Source organism: Thamnophis sirtalis, unplaced genomic scaffold (genome assembly GCF_051295495.1).
Source record: "Thamnophis sirtalis isolate CommonGarterSnake01/CBP01778 unplaced genomic scaffold, rThaSir2_p1.2 scaffold_6, whole genome shotgun sequence".
In the NCBI taxonomy this organism is placed as follows: Eukaryota; Metazoa; Chordata; class Lepidosauria; order Squamata; family Natricidae; genus Thamnophis; species Thamnophis sirtalis.
The window spans coordinates 32229977-32257825 of NW_028261386.1; the positions used below are offsets into that span (position 1 = coordinate 32229977).

At 37.6% G+C, this 27849-nt stretch overlaps 1 protein-coding gene across 4 annotated transcripts in view; it reads right to left on the bottom strand.

Annotated features, from left to right (window-relative positions):
• SPTBN1 (spectrin beta, non-erythrocytic 1) overlaps window positions 1–27849 on the bottom strand; it is a 179381-nt gene that overhangs the window by 18965 nt on the left and 132567 nt on the right. For all 4 annotated transcript variants that reach the window (XR_015696915.1, XM_087717523.1, XM_087717524.1 and 1 more), the window contains 15 exons: window positions 26944–27814; window positions 26708–26845; window positions 25479–26235; window positions 24261–24463; window positions 21126–21216; window positions 17300–17446; window positions 16865–17128; window positions 15170–15394; window positions 14951–15040; window positions 14029–14307; window positions 12936–13066; window positions 6181–6385; window positions 5268–5642; window positions 3063–3307; window positions 1569–1707 (listed from right to left, as the gene is read on the bottom strand). Coding sequence is in view for 3 of the 4 variants with exons in the window: in XM_087717523.1 (XP_087573649.1) it covers window positions 1569–1707; window positions 3063–3307; window positions 5268–5642; window positions 6181–6385; window positions 12936–13066; window positions 14029–14307; window positions 14951–15040; window positions 15170–15394; window positions 16865–17128; window positions 17300–17446; window positions 21126–21216; window positions 24261–24463; window positions 25479–26235; window positions 26708–26845; window positions 26944–27814 (4160 nt within the window). In the remaining variant the exon portion in view is untranslated. The remainder of the gene's footprint in view (window positions 1–1568; window positions 1708–3062; window positions 3308–5267; window positions 5643–6180; window positions 6386–12935; window positions 13067–14028; window positions 14308–14950; window positions 15041–15169; window positions 15395–16864; window positions 17129–17299; window positions 17447–21125; window positions 21217–24260; window positions 24464–25478; window positions 26236–26707; window positions 26846–26943; window positions 27815–27849) is intronic.

The window sequence follows — 27849 nt, forward strand, 5'->3', positions numbered from 1 at the left end:
GGGAAGGTCATGGACAGGGTATGAAGTTGCAGAATGTGAGCAGGTACATGAGAGTATGGAATGAGTTAAGACACACTGTCAGACTTGGAAGCCATCTTTTACATTGGGTCTTGAGGCCTGTCCCATTTTCCCACAGTAGAAAATGTGGCAGGCCTGAAGGCGCAATGTGAAAGATGGCTTCCAGGTCTGACACTGTGTCTCACACCCTTCTTAACAAGTCAGAGGGAAGTGTACAGAGGTGGGAGGGTCAAGTAGAGGTTTGGAATGGGGAGTGTGCACCAGAAGAGTGGCGCAGGTCAGGGAGGGTACATGAGAAGTATAGCATGGGTTGGGGGGCATGCACCAGTGGCTGGTGCTGCAGAAACTCGGTGTACAGGTGGGGGAGACTTGATTTTGTGGGGAAACTGGGAGGAAAGATTGCAATGGCAATAATAGGATCACAGGACACTGCAACTGGTTGTAGGTATGATGTGACCCAACCGGCAAACACTCAGATCATGATCACATGCCTGCAGAGGATGCTGGGATGAGCAGAACTCTGGGGACCAACCGTAACTACCATTCATTTGGCATGGTCCTAATTTCGAATGGTCACTATAACAAGCTGAGGACTACCAGTATTCTAAAGGTATAAGGACATACTGTATTTTACTTGTACTTCAGCACTAGTTTCTAATTAAGCATGAGCTTAATTCAAACCACAGGTAATCTTTGCTTAGAGAATGCCCAGTTAAAGTTACAGCAGTGCTGAAAAAGTAACTTTATGAATAGTTCTCCCACGTACAACAGTTGCAGCATCTCTGCAGTCTGTGACTGAGATTTGGATCTTTGCAACCAGTAGGCATTTGTGAGTTACAGCATCCCAGTCACATGAGCGCCATTTGCATTCCTCACAGCCAGCTTCTGATAATCAGAATCAATAAAGAAGCTGGCAATAAAATTGCAACACAGTCATGAGATATCTCCCTTAATGACTGCATCGTTTAGTGACAGAGTTGCCAGTCCCAGTTGTGGTTGTTAAGGGCTACTGGTACTTATTATCTGCAAATGCAAATTTAAAAATTCACCTATTCCTAGAAAGATGGATGGATGATAGATATGGACAGATGGACGGATGGATGGATGATAATGTCTTAGCAAGCAAAAAATATTTTACATTGGTAAAATCTGGTTTGAAGCATCTTGTGTTGCTGCTGTTGCTGTATTGTTATGTTATTACTGTTTGCTATTTTAGATAGTTTTTACTGTTGAGTTTCCATTATTAGCTGAAAATATTTTCATTGATGGTTGGGATGAAAACCTGGAAGCTTTTTTCCACAATTTAGTTATTATTTTTAATTTTTATTCTTTGTAAACAAATTTGATAAACTCTGGGAATATGAGATATACATTCATAGTTAGATGAATTGAGGCACAATTCAGTACAAGCCTACATAATGTCAAAGGTGAAGGTGAATGATATAAGTAATTGGAGTTTCAATGAGCAAAGGTAGTTCTTGAGTTTGACATAGCAATTTTTATGTATTCTTGGCAAAGTTGTCTCTCCGTAGTCAGAAAGAACACAGTACCTCTTCTGAAGCATAGTGTTTTCTTGCCAGCAATGATTTACCAAGCTCAATGCAGGTTGTAAAGCTATCATTTCGGGCGTCTATTTCTGCTTTGATTCCTTGATGATTATTCATCAGCAGTTCTACAGAAGAAACATCCCTAAAATAAAATATTGGTAATTTTAAATCCAAATACCAAATGTGTTTTAAAATCTATAAAAAGCACTGAAGCTAATCCACATTGGAGGCCTCAATCTTTCTTTCAGATAACAGCAATCCATTTTCTGAGTTGTGCCTGCTTGGCTCTACTTAATCCTATTTTGCTTTAACAGCCATATATGTTAAAAGCTAACTATCTCATTTTAAATGTGGAACTCACTGTTGCACAATTTCGCACCCTCCCTCCATTTTGGACAACATCCACCCAGAATTGGCACAACAATCTCTAATGATGGCAACATGGACTGCAGGGATTGCTGGTGCTAAGCAACACAATCATTGACATTGTGCTTTATGACTGCATTGCTTAGCGATGGATGGGATTCCAGTCCCAATTGCTGTCATTGAGTGAGAATTAACTGCAGTCCTAACTCTGATTCTGTATCCTGCAGTTGAGTTCGAAAAACTATGAAAGAACCAAATCTATTCCAGTCAAATAGAAAAGGTGCAATTATTGTTGAAGCAATAGGCAAAATTGTGAACCTAGAAATCTTGTTGGCCTCTTATAGCTGTAAAAGTACTTGTTTGTCCATGTGAAAAAATTGTACAATCTTTGATTGTATGGCACACTCAGTGGTATATTTGTCTCAACTGTCACTTTACACTTAGAAACCTAATGCTGTGAGCCACGTTTCAGTATCTGACTCTGATCTTGACTTCTACAATGTTGCTCCAGTTAATCTTGTGGATTGTCAGTTTCAGGACTGCCACCCTCAGGAATCATTAAACCAGAATTCATTTGAGGCTGATCAGCTACAGCTGGAACAATCAATGACAAGCATGACCTCTAAGCCCCAGGTCTAGCAGGGAGTGAACAACACTCCTCAATAAGAATCGTTGCTCAAAGGGTGAGACATGAGTATTTGTAGTTAGTTGTCTACAAACAGATTTAGTTTCTTTTGCTTTCAAGTCTTTGTGATTCTTGTTCCTGCTTCTTGCTCATCACTCTATGACTCTTTGATTGGCTTACTACCTAAATTCGCATTTTGTGACTCTTACTTCTTAGACTGTAATTGGCACTTTTTACCCAAGTGTGCTCTGTAGGGACTTGAATTACAATCCTGACTACCTAAACTGTAGTGAATACTTCAGTTCTTTAGAACTATGTCAACATGTTGATACCTGCAACCTTGAAACAGAACCCTTAGATCAATAAGTGCCCCATTATGTTCTTCATTAAATTTAGATTTGAATTCATCTAATTAAACCTGAATACTAACGATTTCAGAATGCAAGATAGATGTCATCTATACTGCTATGAAACACTTATAGCCTCTGCGTGTTAGACCTGCTTACCTTGGCTTTTCTTGGGCTTCAATTTGACGAATTACATCTTCCATCCAAAGCATGAGGTCACGGACCATACTGAAGAAACGGAATTTGTCACCAGTATCCACTAGCCTGACCCTGCGTCCTTCGCAGGCATCTAGCAAGGTTTTCCATGCCTCCAAAACCTCATTTTCCCGCTTCTGGATATCATCAGCTTTGTCCCCAGCATAGGCAGACTGAAGGCGGGTAGCATCCTCTTGGAGTTGCCTCACCTGATGTGAAAAAATGGAAATAAATCAGCCAAAACAATTATGTAGGCAAATACTTAAGATTATTTATACTTCTTTTATCAGCATGCTTTGCTGCAATAGATTTGTAACTGGGGCTTTATTTATACTGCAACCACTGAGGACACAGGAAAGCTGGAGAATCTGATAATTAATACCTCCTTTTATTTAAAAAAAAGATTTGAATCTAAACACCAAGTTTCATATATATTTTGAAATTATGCAGCCACACAGGCAATATATAAATTAAAACCTGGATGGTATACTGAACTGATGATTTCTAATGACTGAGTGCAAAGTTACAATGTCCCCATTCAGTGAAAATAGGTAAATGTGTTAGAGTTAAACAATCCATGAAATTATATGAGTTGAGTCCCTCTGAGCAGTACAGTAATTCAATTTCCTTGACATTGTGCTTTGGGGTTTAAAAGAAGGTTTCCACTGTACTATTTAATTACATACAAATAAATACATTCTGGCCCCATTTAGACATTGTACTGACAGAGGCAGAACTAAAAGTCTCCCTCTATAAGTTCTGAAATACCATCACCACTGCCAATACTACCAAACCTTGGTCCCCCATGCCAAACATGCACACATTAATGGGTGTGTGTATGTGTGTGTCTAATTTCTAACTTCTTAGGATATTTTAGGAAAATGTTTGGAGGTAGATATTGGAGTCCTTCCCCCTTCCTATCTATAGTTATGGTCTCTTTTTAAAAATTAAAATCCTCAACCAAAAAGCAGTTTAAAATCATACAGGGCTCTTCTATAATTTTTGATAGTCATAAGAGTATGTTAAAGGGGAAAAAGTTTTTTAAAAAATCAAAAAAAGTTCTAGAGAATGCCCGGCCACTTTATGAAAGTTACAACTAACAATCCTCATTGAAGGATTTCATAGAATTTATTTTCTATAGAAGAGCTTTTTTCACCACCCATCAACAAATCAAATCCCTATTCTAGCATGAACATTTTCCATGTACCAAAAAAGACAACGAATAGGTAAATTATGGAGTTTGCTGCCATCGAAATAGGCCTAATCAAATGCATGAATTATGGTTCTATCAGTGGCTGCTAGTTTTAATAGCTTTGTATAACCTGCCAAAATGTAAGTAGGACACCTTACATATTAATTGCTGGGAAGCAATGGTAGAAGTGGCCTAATAATCTTCTTGTGTTTGTGAGCTTCCCAAATGCATCCATAGACAACTGAGTGATACAAAATACTTGATAATGTGGGTTTTGCTTTAATTCAGCAGGGATCCTCTTATGTACTTTAAGCCGCCCAGAGTCACTTTGGATGAGACATGGAAGGCATAGAAGATAAATAAATCTGTAATATAGTGGAAACAAATGCCTCCCCAGTGTGTTTCTTTATTAATATATTATAATTCTTATTGTTTCTAATTGCTTGCAAATTTCCCAGAGTCCTTGAAGAGTGGGTAGCCTTAGGAATCAACCAAATAATATACATAAAATAATAAGACTGAGTCTACCCAAAACTCCATCAATTCCAGGCGTTTATAAAGGCTAGTTAAATGAATTCCTTCATGCTGCCAGAGAGTTTGAAAACAATGGCTATTTCTAACTATTCCTCTTTAGCAGCTGGTATTTATTTGAATTTTCTAAATGGATCAATTTAAATATTAGGCTGATCAATCTGTCTGTTCTCTATTACTGATCTCTTGATAATCACTGTTAACATCTTTTGGCAATAAGTTCTCTGATAATAATTATACAAAGAAACGAAGATTCCATATTATTATAAGGCTTTGAACTGCAGAAAAACACATGGAGGATATAACAATCAAGAAGAGAAAATAATGAAGAGAACTTTAACAAATTTGAAAAACCTGAACTCTTCTTTCCTGAATCCAAAGCCATGCAAGCTACAGGCTCTTCAATTTTAAAGCAATACAATAACATGTTTATTTAACATGCATACCTGTGTTCCTAAGGCCTGAATGTCATGTTCAAATGTTGTATGCATCCTTTGCAAGGTTTCTACTGTGTTCTGATCCCGCCCAAGTTCCTCAGGAAGCTTCTTATGTTTATCCTGTATTCGGCCAAAGATCTCCTTAGCATCATGGTAAAATTTGTGTAGTTCATAAGAGGCTGCAAGGATCTGTGTTCTTGTGTCAATGAGTTCCAAGAGGTCAGCCCAGGCCTCATTGAGACCATCTTTCCACTCAGCAATAGTAGCAGCATCAGAATGTCCAGAATTAATGAGTTCATCAGCCATGCGATTGACGGTATCAACACGTTCCTGTCCAATATTCCCCGTGTCTCGAGCAAATTCACGAAATCTCTCTTGCAACATCTGGGAGAAAAAGGATGTATGTGTAAATAAGCCTTGGATCAAGATGATAAATTGGAGGAAGATACAGCATGAAGACACATAGCTTACTGCTCAACTAATAATATACTGGATAAAGTTATATTCAAAAGGAAATGGACATTAATAAAGCAAAACTGCTGGCAATCCTGAAACTTCAAAATGGCTCGGGTCAGTTGGAACCCTGACAACTGTATCATATGTAATATATATTCTGACTCCTGAATTAATTTCTGTAACGTACCCAGCACATTTTTCTGTTTTTCATTACATATGATATTCAAAGCAATTAACAGAAGAAGATATTCTTCTTGTGGAAAGCAAAAATAATCATAGATAGGCTTTGGGCATTAGTGCTGGAAAACTGTTTCAATTTATCAGAGTGCTTTTAATATTTTTACATTAGCATTTTTATTGCATTTATGTTTTGGTTACAATTTTGTACATATCAACTATATTTTCCAATCTTGCACATTATCATAAAGGTGAATAAAAAAGGAACCTAAGAATCAAGGTTACTTACTGTCACATGCTCATAATCTTGTCCCAGTTCGTGAGACCCAGCTACCACTTCCCTTTCTGCTATCCACTGCTCCAAGTCATCCACCTCACGGTTCAGCTGGAATAGCCGGTGTCTCTCGTCCAACTTGCCCCTCCTCTCCTCAGAAAGGTCTTTCAGGCCTGCATAGAGTTTATCCACTTTCGATTGCCTCATGCTGATACGTTCACTGTGGAGACAAAAGATAAAAAACAAACTCCATCTAGACCTAGTTTAAATAAGTTCATATAAATATAGTCAATTATATAGTAACAACCCCCAAACTCTGCTAGACCAGAATTAATCTAATCAATCTAATAATAATCTTATAGCCCAAAGCACATATTCCAGTAGAAAGAAGTTCCCTAAAGATGGGCTTCAGCATGAGTCCAAAAGCTTGGAAGAGTAAATCTCTGGTCCCAGTGACCAACCCAGATTCGATCTTACAAGACCAATCTAACTTAATACTCTGCTGCCATAGTGACCAACCGAAAGCATTTTTTTTAATTTAAGAAGATATTTACTTAGCAAAAGCAAAACATCAAAGCCTCTCTTAAATAGATATATGTTTTGCATTGAGAGAGGGGCAACATATACATTTAATTTATTAGTGTTGTTGTTGTTGTTGTTATTATTATTGTAGTTGGTTGTAGTCAGCCAGACATTTAGACTGGACTTGACATTTTTATCCGCCTTGACAGTCCTTCCTAAGAACCTGGGATAGAGAGATATTATTTAAACGTGTTAAAGGCATTGTTGCAGCAGGTATCATCATCATCATCATCATCATCATCATCATCATCATCATCATCATCACAACAACAAAAGAATTGTATCACAGCGGCCAGTTGTTTCGCCGGATTTGGCATTGATTACTAGTCGGGCCCCACCCAGGAGCCTAGGACATTGTAACATATTTTCGTAATATGCGTGCAGATCCAAGCAGTGCGGCTTTTTGCATTTGACGGATGGTGGTTTTGTCAATTTTTAACTGTTTTAAATGTAATTCCTGTGCTTTTGGAATAGACCCAGTGTGCCGATTACCACTGGAATTATCACTGCTGTTTTGTGCCATAATTGTTGAATTTCGATTTTTAAGTCCTGGTATTTCGCGATTTTTTCATGTTCCTTCTCGGCGACCCTGCTATCACCTGGTATTGCGATGTCTATGACTGGTTCTCAACCAGTATGATGTCTGGTGTATTATGCGCCAGTATTTTGTCTGTTTGTATACGGAAATCCCATAAGATCTTGGCCATCTGATTTTCGGTGACTTTTTCAGGCTTTCCAGGTTCCCACCAGTTTGTTGTTGTTTTAATATTATAATTTTTGCACAAATTCCAGTGGATCATTTGTGCTACTGAATTGTGCCGCAATTTATAATCAGTCTGCGTGATTTTTTTACAGCAGCTGAGTATGTGATCAACAGTTTCATCAACTTCTTTGCAAAGTCTGCATTTGGCATCATCAGAGGATTTTTCAATTTTGGCCTTAATGGCATTTGTGCGGATAGCTTGTTCTTATGCAGACAGGATTAGTGACTCTGTTTCTTTCTTTAATGTACCTGTTGTTAACCATGACCAATTTGTTCACTGTCCACTTTATCTTTTATTTTTTCCAGAAATTGGCCATGCAGTGGTTTGTTCTGCCAACTCTCCATTCTTTATTTTATCACATCTTTTCTGTATTCTTGTTTCATCTGTTGGGCCTTCAGTAGATTTTTGTTCTTTACTTCGATTAATAGATGTTCTTGACCGGCGCAGTGGTTAAATGCAGCACTGCAGGCTACTGCTAGATCAGCAGTTCAGCGGTTCAAATCTCACCGGCTCAGGGTTGACTCAGCCTTCCATCCTTCCGAGGTGGGTAAAATGAGGACCCAGATTGTTGGGGGCAATATGCTGACTCTCTGTAAACCGCTTAGAGAGGGCTGAAAGCCCTATGAAGCGGTATATAAGTCTACTGCTATTGCTATTGCTCTTGGGCCTTCAGTAGATTTTTGTTTACTTTGATTAATAGATGTTCTTGACTTTCTTTTAAATAGTCAGCCAGTGCATGTTTTTCTTCTTCAATTGTTTGCTTCACTTGTAATAATCCTCTGCCACCTGATTTTCGGGGCAGGTATAATCTATCAGTATCACCACGTGGATGTAAACTGTAGTGCATTGTCATTAGTTTCCTGGTTTTTCGGTCCAAAAGGTCCAAATCAGCTTGTGTCCAGTTAACTATACCAGCTGTGTATCTTATAACTGGTATTGCCCAGGTATTTATGGCCTTGATTGTATTTCCACCATTCAATTTAGATTTCAAAATTTTCCTAACTCTGTTGGTGTACTCTCTCCTGACAATAGTTTTTACTTCTCCATGTTTGATGTTATCCAACTGCAGAATGCCTAAGTACTTGTAGGCTTCATTTTCATTGCATTTAATTAGTTGGCCATTGGGCATTTCAATTCCCTCACATGTAGTGATTTTGCCCCTTTTTATGTATACAGTGGCACATTTTTCCATGCCAAACTGCATTGAAATATCGGTGCTGAATACTCGGACTGTGTTTGTCAATGATTGGATTTCTACTTCTGACTTTCCATAGAGTTTCAAATCATCCATATATAGTAAATGCGAAATTTTTTCAGCTTCTTTGGCTGTTTGGTAGCCTAATTTCATTTTTTTAAAGATTACTGATAGTGGGATCATCGCGATGGTGAAGAGAAGAGGTGAAAGTGAAATGCCCTGGAAAATTCCTCGCTTGATATTAACCATTCCGTAAATCTCATTCCCTACTGCCAACTCAGTTCTCCATTGTTTCATCGCCTTTTCAGTAAAGGATGTAATATTTTTGCTAATGCCAGTTGTTTCTAAGCATTTTATGATCCAACTATGTGGCAATGAGTCAAATGCCTTTTTGTAATCAATCCAGACCATATTCAAGTTCGTTTTCTGTTCTTACAATTTTCTAATATCATTTTATCAATTAGGAGCTGATCATTTGTGCCCCTGCTCCTTCTTTTGTTGTCTTTTTGCTCTACTGACAAGATGTTGATAGTTTCCAAATAATCCATAATGTTATCTGCAATAATGCCTGTGAGTAATTTGAAGGTTGTTGGCAAGCATGTTATTGGTCTGTAGTTTTCAGGTATTGTTCCTTTAGTTGCATCCTTCTGAATCAGGTATGTTTTTCCAGTTGTCAAGCACTCATCAATTTGACAATTTTGTAAAATTTCATTCAGTTGCCTGGCCAATATTGCATGTAAACTGGTCAGATATATGAGCCAGAAACCATGTAATTGGTCATTTCCAGGTGATGTCCAATTCTTTCCTTTTTTTACTTGATTTTTGACCATCTCAGTTGTTATTTCTAATACTTGCATTTGTTTGTTGCCAATGCTTTTCTCAAAGTCATGTATCCACTTTGCTTCCTTATTGTAGTCCTTTGCATTTTCCCACAATTCTTTCCAGAATATTATTATTATTATTGTACAATTGTATCACAGCGGCCAGTTGTTTCGCCGGATTTGGCATTGGTTACTAGTCGGGCCCCACCCAGGGGCCTAGGACGTCGTAACGTATTTTCGTAATATGCGTGCAGATCCAAGCAGTGCGGCTTTTTTGCATTTGACTGATGGTGATTTTGTCAATTTTTAACTGTTTTAAATGTAATTCCAGTGCTTTTGGAATAGCACCCAGTGTGCCAATTACCACTGGAATTACCACTGCTGGTTTGTGCCATAGTCGTTGAATTTCGATTTTTAAGTCCTGGTATCTTGCGATTTTTTCATGTTCCTTCTCGGCGACCCTGCTATCACCTGGTATTGCGATGTCTATGATTGTGACCTTATTTTTCTCAACCAGTGTGATGTCTGGTGTATTATGCGCCAGTATTTTGTCGGTTTGTATACGGAAATCCCACAAGATCTTGACCATCTGATTTTCGGTGACTTTTTCAGGCTGATGTTCCCACCAGTTTTTTGCTGTTTTAATATTATAATTTTTGCACAAATTCCAATGGATCATTTGTGCTACTGAATTGTGCCGCAATTTATAATCAGTCTGCGTGATTTTTTTACAGCAGCTGAGTATGTGATCAACAGTTTCATCAGCTTCTTTGCAAAGTCTGCATTTGGCATCATCAGAGGATTTTTCGATTTTGGCCTTAATGGCATTTGTGCGGATAGCTTGTTCTTGCGCAGCCAGGATTAGTGACTCTGTTTCTTTCTTTAATGTACCTGTTTTTAACCATAACCAAGTTTGTTCACTGTCTACTTTATTATTATTTATTATTTTATTATTATTATTATTATTATTATTATTATTATTATTATTATTATTATTATTTACCAAACAATGAGTAATCACAGCTGCCAGCTCTTCAACTGTAGTTGTTATTTTTGTTATTATTATTTCTTCCACTGCTTTTACTCGGGAAATTGAGCTAGTTTTATTTTTTATTGTTTTTGTTAAAAATCAACATCTAAGCATTAATAGCATTTTAAAATGTTTCTGGCAATTCAGGCTGTAGCTTTATAAAAAAATAATTATAATAACAATTGGTATGCATGTATGTACTTAATGGAATTTCTGGGCTGTCCCACTTTACCTCTACACCACAGCTCTCATAATTCCACCAGGGAGCGCCCAGTTCCAACCTGCCTCGGGAGCCAAATCAGAACTGTGCGCAATTAATTAACTTATCTCATTAGCTCTAACAGAATGGGGTGACTATACTTTTAAGTTAACTTGTAATACAGCTGCTGGCTGTGGAAAAATAGTCACAAACACCCCCCTCCCACCCAGTCTCATAGCTTCATGTTCTGTTTTGCTAAAAGACAATATGAGAGAATGTTAAGATACATTCCAGATCTAACAATCTAATCCTATGACTTTTCACATGACCTAGAGGAAGGATATGAACTTGGCTTGGGTTGCTTGGATTTCTGCCAGTGCTGAATGCTCTTGATAAACAAATGGTCCACATTAATAAAAGGCACCTCCCAGCTTGTGACTTTAAACTTTCCAGAGGAAATTAATCAGATTCTATTAGATGGATAATTTCTTTCCCAACCAATGAACAATTAGAAGCATATACAAAAGGGGAATTTGCCAGAATTCAGACAGTATGAAGAATTGCAGAGGAAATTAAAACTGTTCTATTTCTCTGCTAGACTTTTCCATTTTTCTCTGACCCACTTGTCCTATGTGAATACTGATATGTTCTGTTAAATATGTGTACCCATGAATTATACAGTACACAGTTTCTTTTGTTTTATTTGATTTTTCTATTATATATTTAGCATTTGATTTTCCAATTCCAATTGCCTATTTCAGAAGAAGTAATTTTTGAAGGGTGAATAATTCTGCAGTTTGAAATTCTGATAAAAAAAATTGCAGGTTTTGAAGAAGAAATCAATATTTCCATCCTACTCTGCTTAGAAAACTTTAAACATCTACCTGACAGGCCAGTATATAATGTCAAGAAGTAATTACTTATTTTATACATACACACATCTCCAAAAGGAGTTTAGTTGTGGTGCCATTCAATCATAAAATGAAAGTACAATTCTAATAGCATTTAGAAAAAGACTGTAAGTATTGAGCAATTTTTTTTAGCAGATGTTCCATCACATCAAGAGAAATGAAGAAAGTCCATTACATTGGTTCTTCTCTCTCTGATAGTAAGCAATAATTTTTAATTACATCACAGTATGATAGCTACATTACAGTTAGAGAAACTGTAGGTTAAGAATCCATGCCTGATTTTTTTTGTCTTGCTTTCTTTTCTTTCCCCATTCCATCTCCCATTTATGTTACTTCTCTTTAGAACAAGATTTTTATTTCTTGTTTTTATTGGTCTCTATTCCTGGCAGCCTGTCCTACTGAAGAACGTGATATTTACTAGAGTGGAGGAATGAATAATTTTGCCAAAAGGATTCAGTGAATGATGAACTGGTAGTCCCTAACTTACGATTATAATTGAGCCTAGAATTATGGTCACAAGTCTTATCAGTTAAGCAGGTTATCATGTGACCATGACCGATGTTATGACCTTGTTTGCGGCAGTCAAGTGAAGCACCATGGTTGGTTGTTAAGCAAATGTAATATTAAAGTAATACTGGTTTCTGGCAAAAGGTCATAAATCACAATCTCATTACTGTGGAACACTGCAAACGGCTGTAAAGGTGGGATGGTTGCTGAGCACCCAAAATGAGATCACATGATTGGGAAGGGATGACCACCAGCACTTTGAATCTGTTCATAAATAGCTCTGTGGAGATCTTTTGTAATTTGAATGGACATAAGTTGAGGACTACATCTTGTAACCTATGCTAATTTGTTCATAGATAAGAGTAAACAATGAGGAAAATGCAATGCAATGAAGAAACAAACAGAGTTTCCTGGATTGTTCCAAAACTGCAGCTCAAAATTCCTTGAATACAGTTAATCACGGAAAACCATGGTTTATTTAAAACTGAAAGCACAAGCTTTCTAAGTCTCCCTCTGAATCCAAAAGAGTGAGAAAGTACCTAAGTGGAATACTTGAGCAGAACAGGAAATCTGCAGCTTGTTAGATCTAAATCGGCTAATTTTGCTGTTTGTTTTTTTAACCCAGAATAATTGTAAGTTTAGAAGAGCTTAAAAACAGAAAGCATGCTAATCTTAATGAATCACTCATCAGATCCAGCAGAGCAGTTCTTATAAGGCCTAAGAACAAAAGCAAATTATAAAGGCAGAACAGTAGGAGCCACCTCTCTGGATGATTATCTGCTACCAAAGTTCTGCTGGTCTTGGAAAGTTGGTGGACTGTCTCAGCATAGTCTTCTACAGCTTGTTCCAAAATCTGGTGTTTCTTCAACATAGAAACTGCACTTTGTTCATCCTAAAGTTTCAAGAGAAAACAAATCATGTTTATTAAATGGCAAATTATCCTAATTTGCAAATTTAGCAAAGCCTTTTCCTGGCCATTTGGTATGAGGGTTGTCCACTATTTGTGTTATATGATGTTAGGACATCTAAAAATATGCTTCTAAAGTATGCTAAATAGGAAATTGTTAACTCAAGGTTTACAGTTTCCAATGCTGCTAACTGTTACCTATGGAAAGTCAACCTACATCAAAAGTGCTGGATTATAGAGGACAGATTCAATCCTGGGCAGATTGGCTGTATTTAACCTATGATTGGACTTTCCAGAGCAGCACCCAGGAAAACTGACTAGTTATCTGTTTTGTAAATGATCGGAATGATTTAAAATACAGCTGTAGTACACCACAACATTTCTAATGAAAGTAAGTTAACTGAATGATACAGCAATAATGATGGTCACAAGATGGCATAGGTATGATGGGGCATAAACTACAATCCCAGTGACATGCCACAATAAGATGTATGTCAGGCCTGTTGCTCTTTTTCCTTGTGCTGCTTTTTATTTCTAGTTCAATAATTTTAAAATATTTTTATTGCTTTAAATGTGGGTTATTCAAATCCAAATACAAGAATCCTATCCTGAGTTTATGAAATCTGAAACAGAATAGTTCACCTTTTCTAGAAACATATATGTGTCCTTCATCAAAAAAGAAATAAACACAGCGAACTGAACTCAAGTCAAAAGATAGCAAGGTCAGGACTTCTACCTACCTATCTTTAATTCTATATTTAACATCCATATAGTTTTTAGGAACAAAAGTAAAGTATTTATACCTTATATGCATGATAGTTTTAATATCATGCTGATTGGGGAATTCTGGGAGTTGAAGTGCACACATCTTAAAGTTGGAAAAACATTGATTTAGCTCAATGACTGCTGATGAGCTCAGCTTCCTATATAGCAGGAAGCTGCCTTACCTTGGCCTTCTCTTCTGACATCATGTAGAGCTCCTGTTCACTCATCCAGGCTTCAGCTTCCGCAGCATCAAAATAATATTGTTGGGCTTTGTGGGATTCCTCAAGGCGCTTGTGGCGTTTCTCTGTCTCCTCAATCAGGAGGTTCCACAGCTGCTGCAAATCTGCGAGCCGCTGCTGGATTGCTTCGGCATTAAGGCTGCTGTCTGTAAGGATGTTTTGGCTCCTCTCAAAAATGTCATCGATACGAGGCTGGTGTCCACTGATTTCTTTCTGAAGTGTCTAAAGGGGTAGGGGGAATTTAATACTCATACTAAGAATAGTTTAACAAATGCTTAAAAGGAAAGATAATGAGAAGTCCGTTTCTAGACCAGCATTCTAACCATTACACAAAACTACTCTCATCTTGAGAACAAGAGATTGGGTAAAGATTAATTCATTGGATAAGTCAACACATATTTATGATTTAAACAAGTAATGCCCAAAGCACCTACATCTGATATCCATGTCAGAAGATTTTGTTGCAGAGAATCATGATGTGTGCAAAATGGGAGACTCAATCAGACATAAGAAATAAACCAGCTCACTGTGGTAAGTGGAGTAGATTCAAACAACTGTGCCATTTATTATCTTTGTAGTGGTCATAAAATAGTGTTGGTTTCTGTCACAGAAACTAAGATAGATTAGTTTCTATCAGTTGCATATAAAATATAGGAGCTATCTTATACAGATGATTAAAATACCTTTGTGTAAATGATGCTTTTCATTCATTAAAAAGTTAATATAAAAATATGACAGTGCAAAGGAAAAGGGGAAAAAAACCCAAGAGTATTCATCCACAAACTTCCCCCAAGATATTTAAGAAAAGAATCTACATTTTGAATATTTTGCCTATCTGAAGGTTGCTAACAGGCTAGCCTCTTACCTGGTTTTTCTTAATTAACAACTGAACAGTCTGAAGGTTGTGCCCATGATCTGTGGATGTGGCAATAGGCATCCTCTCTCCAACCCACAACTAGAGAGATAAAATATACAGATCAATATGGAATACAGACATGGGAAGGAAGTGTAACAAGAATTAAGAGATTGGGTAATAGCATTGTGTGCTATCCAAGCTGCAACTGAGAATAACGTTTAAACTCACAATTTCATCCTCGACATCCCGGTTGAACTGATGGATCTCCTTAGAGGCCAGTAGGTGAGCCTTCCTTTCATTCAAGGGCTCCAGCAGTTCCGTGAATTTCTTTTCCACTGTGTAGCGTTTACCATCAACTTCATCAGTATTCTTGCCTTCCTGACTCAGTGCCTGGGCTTGACTCTGCAGCTCCTCAACCTCTTTCTTACGGACATCCATTTGATTTTCAAGCATCTACAATGCAAATGAAAATGTAGATATTAATCCATTACTAAAGTGGTATTACTATCTAAGGATCATTAGCAAGACCATGAAACAAAAAGGTTCAGCCACTAATTGCTACTTATTTTTATACTATCCAGTGAGATTACAGCTCACTTCTATTTGGGTCATTCTAATGGTTTTTAAACAGCTTTCTTTTTTCTTCAAAAACCATATTCTAAGTGTTTTAGTTTGCCTTTCTGTGCAACATATTATTTACAAGGGAACCATTTCTGCTTGAATTTGGTTAGACTTAGACTACAAATATATATAGTCTGTTTTTCCATTGCTGTGCATTCTCAGATTTTAGTCTTCCAAACTTGTATTATTGGAAGGGTTTCTCTTTCCCAATGTTGTGTTACATTGGTTCTTACTGCTGTCAGCCACCTCTTAATAAATTGTGGTGCTTTTCATTTACGTTCTTTGGGATCCTGCCCAATACAAATATTTGTAGTTTAAATTCAAATTTTCTTTTCAAATTTTCTGGATGTTCTGTGTCATTCTTTCCAGTACTTTTGAAACTTTTTGCAAAGGTTCTGACATAGTTTTTTGTGATTTATAGAAATGTATGAGAGGAGAAATTCCCCAATAGCTTGGATGTTCATTTTGTCAAGCCCTTTTAGTCAAACTATTCAAAACACAATTTTGCAAAAAAGAAAAGAAAAGAAAAGGATGCACAAGTTTATCAAGGTTAAATATGTACCAGTGCCTATTTCAACTCTTGTTGTGAAAATCAACCCCAATTAACACCTTACATATTTGTCAGACAAATCTCTAGAATATGGAGGAAACCTATAGCAATGAATCAACCAAGGACAACAGTGCTATTTCTGTCCTCATCAAATGGACATAGTGTGAAAAAGATATTTTATAGACTTTTAGAGATTGTCACGAACTGTTGAAAATGAGCCCTCCGATATTTTTTTTCCTTGCTTTAGAAGGCAGGTGAAGAGATTTGTATTCAGATTACATCTGGGAAGCAAAGATAGCTAAATGCTATGGCTATGCAGGCTACAGAGTTGCAAACATAAATAATAGTTGGAACAGGTATGGTACGTATGTAGCATCTGGCTACAACTGCAGAGGGCAGCCCAACAAACTCCGGTGAAAAAAGATCTGCTTTAAATTGCCAGATACATTAGTTCCTTGAACATTATGAAACATTTCTGAATTCAAAGCATTGCACTGCACCACTAAATACCACTCAGCTTAGTAATATTTGATATATTTCATGTGATACATTTGCTTTTCTTAACAGAAGTATCTCAAATACCTAAAAATGATATAATAATGGAATACCGTGGTCAGCTTGAATACTATCCAACTGGAAAGGCATTCAGATAAATGTTTATCATAAAAATAAATTCATATGTATTTCACCATTTTTGCCCCCCTTTCTGTCCATTACCAAAGTGGCAAAGTTTACTACTCCAATGGCTTTACCTGTTGTTTTTTCAGCAAGATGTTGACACTTGTGAGATCTTTGCCATAATCATCTGATTGTATCTGGCTCTCCAGGCCATTCAGCCATTTATCTAAATCAGCACAGCTCTGTGTGAACAGCTCAGCCTTATTGGCATCAAAAAGCCGCTGAGCTTTTGTTTGGGTGGTGCTTTCCAGTTCTTGCCACATTTGGTGCAGGCTTGTCAACTTCTCTTTCACAATTGCTTCTGTTTCAGGCTTTTCGGCAATCAGCTGCATCCCTTCCTAAAATTAAACAAAATGGTCAACCAAGAAGAGTTAACTCAAGTTTGCCATAACCTGGTAATTCCACATGCATAGGACTAATTCACATGATTCTATGCTAGCATGTTCCTGAAGGGGCATGACAAGTAAGCCCAAATGCCTTTCCCAGAGCACCCTTCCTGTGTACCATACCTTTTGGATTTTGTCAAGCCATTCTTTGTTGGAGCCAAGCTCAGCCATGAAGGCTTGGTGTTTCAGCCACTTGCTATGAAGGTTCCGTGCTTCATCATAAGACATATCTTGTGCTGTAAGCATCTTCTCATTAATCCAGAGAGACAGCTGAAAAACGATGGAAATGTTTAACTTTAAATAGGGTGTATCCACAGCCATTAAAAACTTTCTGACAATTTCAATCAGCTGACTAAGTCCAGATGTTGGCACTCACATAATGGAAATACTGGTTTCCAATAGGATCTAATCTAGGCTCCAGGACTACAGGACATTATTCTGAGAAAAGCTTATATGTCTCATTTTATTGTAAACAGATAAAACTCCTTCTACTCTGAAATGTCTCTAAGAGTTGACTGAATCCCATCATGCTTTTCTCACCTATTTTAATAATTTTGTAATGATTATATTTTAGGATTTTTTTAATACTGATCTTAATAAAAACTGTAAACTATTTTGAAAATTGAAATTATACCATATGCTTTGCAAAAGAAATGATTCTGTAAAATCCCTTAAATCAAGAGCCGAGGTGGCGCAGTGGTTAAATGCAGCACTGCAGGCTACTTCAGCTGACTGCAGATCTGCAGTTCAGCTGTTCAAATCTCACCGGCTCAGGGTTAACTCAGCCTTCCATCCTTCCGAGCTGGGTAAAATGAAGACCCGGATTGTTGTTGGGGGCAATATGCTGACTCTCTAAACCGCTTAGAGAGGGCTGAAAGCCCTATGAAGCGGTATATAAGTCGAACTGCTTTTGCTATTGCTATTGTTATAAAATTCTTAATTCTACGACTGGAGGGTAAGAAAGAAAGCAAAAGACATTGGCTTTGAAAATGTCCAAAGTGAGGATATTTAAAGTACCAGTTCAGCATTAACTTACAGAGATCTATATTTTCAAACACCAATGTGGTCTTGGTTTCAACAGGAAAGCAGAACTGCTGCTTTCCCCTGCCAAAATTTCTCCCTTAGGCCATTTCACTTATGTATACCTTTATTTCATAACTCATGAAAAATAGTAAGGGGAAGACTTCCAAAAGAGAAGATGGAAATGGGAGTGAATTTAGGTCTCTTCCCATCTGTTACTTCTCAGCATGAAGTTACCCTCAGCCACTTTGCAGCTGGCTGGACCATCCCATACCCAAAGCTCTGCTGGTGCCACAATGTCTAGCTTAGCCTAAAAGCACATTTATAAGATTGAAACACAGTCACACATGGATTAAAAAAAGTCACAGACAGCTTAACCCAGTGTCAGCAACAGAAAAATCATTGAAGGCTCTATGCAAATTATTCAGAATTAATTCTGGTGGAACTAAATTCCTGATATACAGTGTGTGTGTGTGTGTGTGTGTGCCTGTACACACAGTTTAAAAGACCTTATGTCAACCTGATTAGAAAAAAACTTTTGCAGAAATCTTTGCTATGCAGAATTGTGGGGAGGACTGTAATGAGAATGGGACTCTTGCTTATTCAATGGTTGGTTGAAAAAAGAGTTTGACATAAAAGCCTTTTCTACTGAAATTCCCACCATTAATAACCTGCTTTTCATATGGACACCTTTGTCAGAAGAGACAACATTGGATGGTGTACAGTGTGGTCTGTGCACATTCAATTGTCAACACAGTGCCCTTATGCTAGCTGGATTTTAGAATGTTAACTGTGGCACAACTTTTCTCTCTGCCTTAGGCTAATAATCAAAGGCTTCATCTATGGGAATGGAATTTTGTAAATTCCATATAACAGGAAGTTGCTTTGACTTCTTCTTTCTGAATTCTCTAAATCTCTGGAAAAAAATTGGGAGTATGTGTAAAGGAGACCTATCACTTCTCTTCTACAGGCAAATAAAGAGGATTGGTTAGCAGTTCAATCTCTTGTTATTAACAAGAGACTTCTCCCAAGTAACTACTTCCAAATCTTGCTAACTCTTTTTCTGTAAGGTTAAGAAAAGTAGTACATTTTGAAGCTGCACATTCTGCATTTTTTTCAGCTAATCACCCCCAAGAGGAAAGTATGTCAACAGATCTGATTCATAGCCTGCAACAAATCTCTCCCACATATAAAGTCTTATCCAAGCAAAGGGAGTGGAGCAGAATGGGACAGCTAGGCCAGCCACCCTCTATTTTTGGTTGACAAAGACCATTTTTCATTCATTCATGAACATTTCCAAAGGTCACTTCATAAAAGGCTCGTTAAAGATGGAAATAAAAGGAAAATCTGCAATTGCGGGAATTTAGAAGAATCTGCCTTTCAGCGGGAGATAACAAAGAGGCCGTTCATGGCTTTGGGAAGGGTTCTTTTTGAGCCTTCAACTGGACAATAGCTGGTCTGCTCCCAAAGCAGCACCAAGTTCACTTTGAAGCTATATTATCCTGACTTACAGAAAGGGATGTTCTCAGGCTCCAGAAGTGGCAAAACATAGGTTGGGATGTGGGTGTCGATTCTATTTATGAGCAAAACTTTTGGAACAAAAGGAAGGGCCAGGAAGGTAGACAGAATAGTTCTTGCTATAAGCTACTCATGTTATGAGAAGCTAGGCTTTGCTGTGCTTGGTGCCAGGGTTGTTTGCTTCAACCTCACACAGTCAATCAAAACACAGAGATGTGAGGCACTTCTTTTATGTCCATCCCTGGTGACTCTTAAGTTCCATTTTTATCAATAGTTCTTGATCATGAATAATATTCTTGCGCTTTGATTACCATGCTCTCTGCCTCAGATCCTTGGTTCTCCGAAGCTGAAATCTACAGATTTCATTTAACTCGTTTATATCTGTCACATCTAAATTGAATGAGTGTGTGCACAAAATTCCCTTATATCTTATCAAGCCACAAGTCTAATAGTCTTAGAACTATTTATCTTGACTTGTAGCAGCTCTCCAATGTCCCAAGAAAATGAGAGTTTTTCTCATAAGAGATTAATGTGTGGACAGAATGGGTTCTCTTTTGGAGGGCTGCCTTCTTTTAATTTTCATTATTATTTCTCTGTAGGAAAAATATGATGGTTGCATCTGACTGCAAAATGTATGTAATTGTTAAGCAATGGAGGCAAGAATAATCTAGGAACTTATGATTTTGCATTTTAGTTTAAGTGATGTATGTATGTACGTACATAAATGGTGGGTTGCTGTGGGTACGGCCTAGTACGACCATACCGGTAGTGGCCGGGAGCAGCTGAGAGGCATACTGGTATGGTGGCTCGTTTGGCCCACCCACCCACCTGTGCTCTATAGGCTGTTTTTATGTCAAAAGGCACACTGCACATGCATGCACAGCGTGCAGTGCCTGTGCACCCCCCATGAAGCCGGTGGGTATAACAGGGGTAGTGGATTGCGCATGCATATGCAGTGCATGTCATGCACGTGCACAGCACATGTCAGGCTCGTGCACGGACAGACAGTGATTAACGTACTGGTAGCGACGGTAAGAGCAACCCATCACTGGTACATACTCACTCCATCCATCAATCCATCCATCTATCTAACTTTTTAACCACCCATTTCCCCTCACAGAGGGGCTCTAGAGGAAGGAAAACATAAGAGATCTTTTTAGAAGGCTTTTGGTTATTTAAATAAAATGGTACACTGTTGCTGGTTTAGCAAAACAAAAACAGGAATAATGAAAGCTATTAAGGACTGTCTGCCATTAGAGGTTAATCAATTGGTCTAGAGGTGATAGCTATCATCTGTTATTAATTAATGTACTGGACCTAAAAGACAGACTGACACACACACACACACAGAAGTACCTTCTGTTTAAGGGAAACAGAGGAATCATTTTCTCAATGGGTTAAGAAAACATACCTCTTGGCAATCTTGAAGAAACTTTTGAAGATCTCTGTTGTCTTTTAATCTCATCAGAAGTTCACTGGCTACTTCACGATTCTTTTTATGTCTGTATAAAAACAAACAAGACATTTTCAGTGCTGGAACTTTGAGCAAATTGAACACAGTCAGAATAGAAGCTGCACTTTTTGTTATTTTCTAACATTTAGAAGCTAGACTTTTTCTAAACACGCATAAAATCCCTTGAAACACGGGACATAGTGACAAGTCTTAAAATTTCCCTGCACACCAGAGGTGGATTGCTTCCAGTTTGGCCAAACTGGTAGTAGAATTCAGGCCTGGGTCGCAGAACCGGCAGCAGCCCCGACTTGCCACATCCCCGAACTGGTTCCCTTGTCACTGCCGGGCCGCTACCATTTTGGTTTTTAGTGACTGCTCGTGCGTGAAGAACAATTAACATTAAATATTAAACACACACATGAAGAGAGCACGTAGGTTGCAAACCGGTAGTAAAACCGGCAGCAATCCACCCCTGCTGAAGGTGGGGTGTTTCAAGAGTAACATGAAACACCTTCAAAATCATTTGTACAGTCATGATGGTGCTGGGGATTCAAACAGAGAATGCTGCTCATTTAAATAGAATGACAATTGAATTATATAAAAATATATCAAGTAGTTTCATTTCAAGCATATAACTATGTATATTTTGTTTGAGAATAAACTCAGTTTTAGCAATTAAAGAGAAGAAAATTAGGAAACACGAATAACTTATTAATATTTATGAATAATAAATAGCATATTGAGATGAGTGGCTTAAGAAATCTAAACAAACAAATAAATGTATGAATTAATTCAGATATATTGTTGGATCAGAGTTCCCATTATGGGGCTAATCTCACCCAATGTGCCAGTGCCACAGCAGAAAAGGTTTGCCTCCTGGTTCTGTCAGATGGAACTCCTTAGCTGATGGGACCTATAACATGCCTCTACCACTGGACTTGATGGGATCAGAGGTGGGTTGCTGCCAGTTTGGCCCATATCGGCGGAACTGGTAGTGGTGGTGGTGGTGGGAGGCTCCATCCACCCACCCAGTAGTGCGCCCAAACCAGTAGTGCAAAAATTAGCAACCCACCTCTGGATGGGATGGAGAGAGATGGTCTTTCAGATAATCTGACCTCATGCCATATAGGGCTTTAAAGGTAAAATCCAGTATCTTGAATTGGATCTAGAATTAAAATGGTAACTGTGCAACATATGGAGCAGAGTGTAACCTGTCTCCTTCTAAGGGCACACATTATTATCCATGCCACTACATTTTGCACCAGGTGAAGCTACCAGACACCTGTCAAGCTCAGGCTACGTGGAACATGTTACAGTAGCACATTTGAGCTGACCAGAAGAGGTGACAGTTCAAGAAACCCTGGGGAGCTACATGTGAATTAGTTTGAAAAATTAATTTTGTATTACATAGTTTCTAAAGAATGAATTTTAATACACAGAAATACAGATGGTTTACAGAAATTTTATAAAATTTGATTTTTTTCCAGTCTTCACTGGCTTCATAATATTTGTTTCATAACAAATTAATATTATGAATATTAATTATTCTTAAGTTAGATCTTCCTCCTCCTCTCACCCTCCCCCCCATGCATATCAAACAGGCAAGGAGAAGGTGGCTCACTTAAAATCATCTTTTGAATTCAAAATTCTGGGGTGGTGGTGGATCTGAACCAGGTACATTATATGTTTTAGTTGATTACTGTAGCAAGTGTATAACATCAGTTGGAAAGGAAAAAAAATCTTGCCAAAGACTCTTAATGAGAAAGAACCAACTGAAAAGCTATTTAATCTAGATGGCAAAATTCCATTAGGGGGCAGCAAACAAAGAAAACTACTGCTTTCTAGTGATTATCCAGATTTTTGCAGTGCAAATAATGGTATGGTTAGTTTTATGCTGTTCACTAAATAGCAAAGAAATGAAAAGAATATTTAAAATAAAATTACCATAGTAGCCCTTGTTCTTTAAAAATAAAATATTTTTATGGTGTTAGCTCTTAATAGTTTTTTCATCAAAACTCATACATAATGTAAATTTAAAATGATACTGGTTATAGATAATAGCATTTTTATTTCCTGTAAAAATTAATAACTGAAACTGGACCAATTTTTTTTCACTCAGCAATGAGATTTGTCACTAGGGCAAAACTTGTCCATTCCCCCCCCCCCAAAAAAAAAACCTGCATGAAAATTAAAATGCTTTGTCAAAATGTTCTGTTAATAATTCAATTGCATATTACAAATTTTTCTCACGCAAGGCATAGTTCCTCAAAAGCTCTTTCATAATCCTTGGCTATGAGTCAATATTCTATAAACCAACTCTCTTACCAAGTCAAGCACTCTGGTGGTTTTCATAATCCTTAAATAAAGTATAAGGCTTAAAATAACTTTGCAAGTGATTGTACCTATGTATTCTAGAAAAAGGAAGTTGTGGTATGTACTTTTAAGGGTTCCCTAATTGCAAGCAACGTTTGTTTTTGAAAGAGATGATTGCAGAATTAAACAAAAACAATTCAGATTGCTGAACATTAAAACAAATAACGAAGCCATCAAATATCAGTGATTCTTTAAGTCTATACTGGATTTAAAGAAAATGAGAAACATCAACTCAGTTTTTTAAAGGTTTGATTATTATATCTTGGTTCAATAAACTGAAATATGAACAAACGTTTAAAGCTATAAACACAATCTCTTCACGGTGAAGAAGAAAATTAAACAGAACATCTTCACTATGTTTTCTCTATCATGAAAAGTGGGAAACTACTACTAAGTTCTCTAACTGTCCTACAAAAAACAATGTCTTTTGTATGTCATCCTTTGCTTGTCTGGATTTAGTCATTAGGTTCTATTATTATTATGTACATTATAACTATATAATGTACATAATACATTATAGAGTGATTCAAAATAGAGTGGATCCAGGCTACATTTAATACCTTTAAAACATTTAAGATTAAATGGGTTTCTAATTGGAGATACACAACTGAATCAGAGACTGTCTATATTTAAACTACATACTCTGCTATTGTATTGTATTAAGTCATATTGTGCAATTGGCAAGCACACAGCTCTCCCAAATATTATTAATGAGTGTACCTGTCATCAATGGAGTCCACTTTCTCTTGGATTTTGTCTGAGTTGATATTGCCATCACTAACCAGTCTTCTTCCTGTCTCTACAACTGCGTTGATCTTCTCCTCGTTAGCATCCATTGTGGTCATGAAATCCTCCTGTTTTTTGATAGCAGCTTCTGCTCCTTCCAAAGTGGTGGGCATTTCAGTATGTGCCAAAACATATTCCTGTAATTAAAAAAGAGATAAAGTAAGATATAACTTATTCTACAACTTATGGCTGTTTAGTCTACGATTGACATTATCTAGGTTAACATAATACATTCAACCAAAGTAGTAGACTGATTTGCATATCTCTAGTGCAAATGACTTCTGTTGACCCAAACATACTCCCTGTGAATTTTTAAACATGTTTCTATATCTAAACAAACTGATTTCTAGATACTTGTTAATCTTGTTGAGCCAAAAGCGAATCTTCACAAATGTAAATCTGTTGGACCATTTACAAGACCATGCCACATATTTATAGTCACCTTCAATAGATATAGATAAATATAGATCCCAACATCATGATTTGGGGGATTGTGAATGAATGGCAAGCTCAACCAGATGACTTCCTTTTTTCTCTTCAACTGTGGCTTGAAGAATTCTTCCAGTACAAGATTATAAAGATTTGGGAAAACCAGAAAGCCTTTTATTCAGATACCCAATAAATGACAAGGGGAAAAAAACAGGGCAAGATATGCAAGATGAACATGAGTTTGTCACTCCTTCTTGATCCATCAGGTATCTGTTATCTGACTATAGTCGATAAGCTTGGGTAGCTTATCATAGCTTTGTTATATAAAACCTTTTTCAAAACACTTTTTGTCCATTCAGAAAATGGTTTCTTGAGAATAAGGATGACTACCTCATAGGCAAATATCTCAAATTTATTTTCTATCAATACAAAAATGTGCTTATTTTTTCATGTGGCTGGCTAAAATTTCGTCAGTTTAATCAGTTCACCAGAAGTGGAAAAAAGCTACCAATGTGTCTCAGAAGTTATCCTCCAAAAAGACAGTCAGTTTAATATCAATATTTTGGCATTTTAAAGCAAGAATGGGCATTGAGTGATCCCCCCCCCCCCGATATTGTTGAACTTCAGTTCAACAGAGAGGGATGAATGAACATTTGGAGAATCACAAGTTGCTCGAATCTACTTTCTGAGAATTAAAGCATCCTCGTCATGATAACTGCTCACCTGGTTGTTAAGAAATGCCTCTGCTTGCTTTGTGTCTCTAAGGAACAACTGGTAGGCATGGGACTGGGAGAGAAGATTCTGCCGATTTTCCCACATTTTGTGAAGCTCATTCCATCCAGTATCCAAGGCCTGCAGACGCTGGTGTAAGAACATGTACTGAGCATCAGTCTGACCTTGGGTCACCATCTCACCAATATCTCTCATTTTCTGATAGTCTTCCTCATAATTATTGATTTCATTCTTAATGTTTTCATGCTGTGTAAGCAGCTTTTCTGCTTCCATCAATGTATTGGGCATGTCTTCTGAGGCAATGGCTGTTTGGGTCCGGGAAAGCCAGGACTGGAAATCATCTAAGTCACGCAAAAATTGCTGCAGTTTGCTTGCCTCTCCCAAGGACTCTTCACGGTTCTTCAGAGTTGTTTTCATTTCTTCCCAAACATCATTGATTTCAGCAAGCCTAGATAGAATGGCTCGAGCCTGGTCAGGATGCTCCGATTCTAACTTTTCAGCCTCTTTCTGGAGATCAGTGAGCTTGGCTTCAATAGCTACCAAGTCACGTTCCATTCCAGTTAGCTTCCTCTGAAGAGCTATAACGCCAGCCAAGTCATTACCAAGCTCTTGGGTGGATTCAATAACTTTAGTTTTCTCCCTGATCCAAGATTTGGTTTCATTACATTCAAGATGATAGTTCTGGATACTGAGAGCTGAGATAAGAGCATCTTTCTTTATGTCCACCAGTTCCCTGAATTGGCTCCATCTAAAACAAAGATGTAGAGAGGAGGGGAAAAAACACTGAACTTCACATTTTCATCAGTGCTTCTCTATTCCACGTTTCAAAATGTAATATCCTTTTTGCCTCTTTATTTGTAGTTTTCAATATAATACTTTAAAATTTAACAACTATATTACTCTATCACATTCTAAAATACTTTAGAATCTATAAGAAGCGGGTGCAAATAACATTTGTTTAATTAATGTTGGCAAATAATTAGAAACTCTGAATAAAGAAAGTAGGCAAGCTTAACTAGGGTAGGGAGTGCAGTTTGGCTGACAAAAATAAATGCCAATTGATTATTAGTATTTTTCAGGAGCAAATGCATCTATTCTATTTTGAATGAACAACATGAACTATAAATAATAAAAGATACAACATCTGTCTGGCCCTAGATAAAATATGCCTTTAAAGCTTAAAAAATTAGATAAAAGGAGACCAGAAGCAAATACATTACCTTGTATTGAGCTTATCTTGCTGTGCCTTGATCTCTTTTTCATTTGGATGGCCATTGTGTATCAGCTGCCTTGCTATCTGATTGACCACAGCAACACGTGATGCTTGACTATTCATTTCTGGTTCTAAACTTTCAAATCTAGAAAAGGGGAAAAGAAAAGAAAGACCCAACAAGCATTAATGATTAAGCTCACAGCTCCGTGAACGTGGAATTGAAAAAGTTACAAGACCTCTTACCTGTGCTGTATCACTTCCAGATCTTCCAGTTTCTCAGGTATCTCCATGTTATTCAGCCATTGTTCCTTCTCATCAATCCAAAGTTCACAAGCATCTGCTTCGCTGAACATCTTATACAAAGCCAAAGTGTCTTGCAATGCCTGCTTACGAAGCCGGGTGAGTTCTGCAACCTCTTTGTACCGTTCCTCTATGCCAGACAATCTGCTCTGTACATCTATGGACTCTGCATACTCCTCTGGTAAGGCTTTAGCTTGTTCGTGCAGAGAATCAATTATTGACCTGTAGCTCGCAATCTCTTCAGCCACATCTTTGTGTTTCTTAACCAAGGATTGAGTTGAATATTCATCATGGCCAACATCATTGCTTGAGACAATTTTGAGGATATCCAACATCCACGTGTCAATGTCATCAGCATCAGCCTGGAACTGGTGAAGTAGGGAAGCTTCTTCCAGTCGTTTCTTCCGTATGGAAGAGAGCTGCTCCAAATTAGCCCACTGATTCTGGATATCTGAAATCCTCTCTCTGATCTTCTCAGACCCAAAGTGATTCTCAGCTATCATATCTTCCCCTTCTTTCACTGCTTGTTGGAAGTGACCACTCCGACCACTCATCTCATCTTCAAATGCCTTGTGTTTGCTAAGAAGTCGGACAATGCTGGTTAAGTCTTTTCCATAATCATCTGATGACAAGATCTGTTCCTTCTCTCTTATCCATCCCTCCTCTTCAGCCATTTCCCAGAAGAATTTCCAAAGACGTCGTGACTCTTCCAAACGAGCACGACGTAGTGCTGACAGCTGACATAGCTCTTGGTAACAGAATTCCATGTGAGCCACACGGTCTCGAATAACTTGTGGATCGCAGGGTTTGTAACCTTTCCCCATGCAGAAAGAGTACATAGAAAATTAG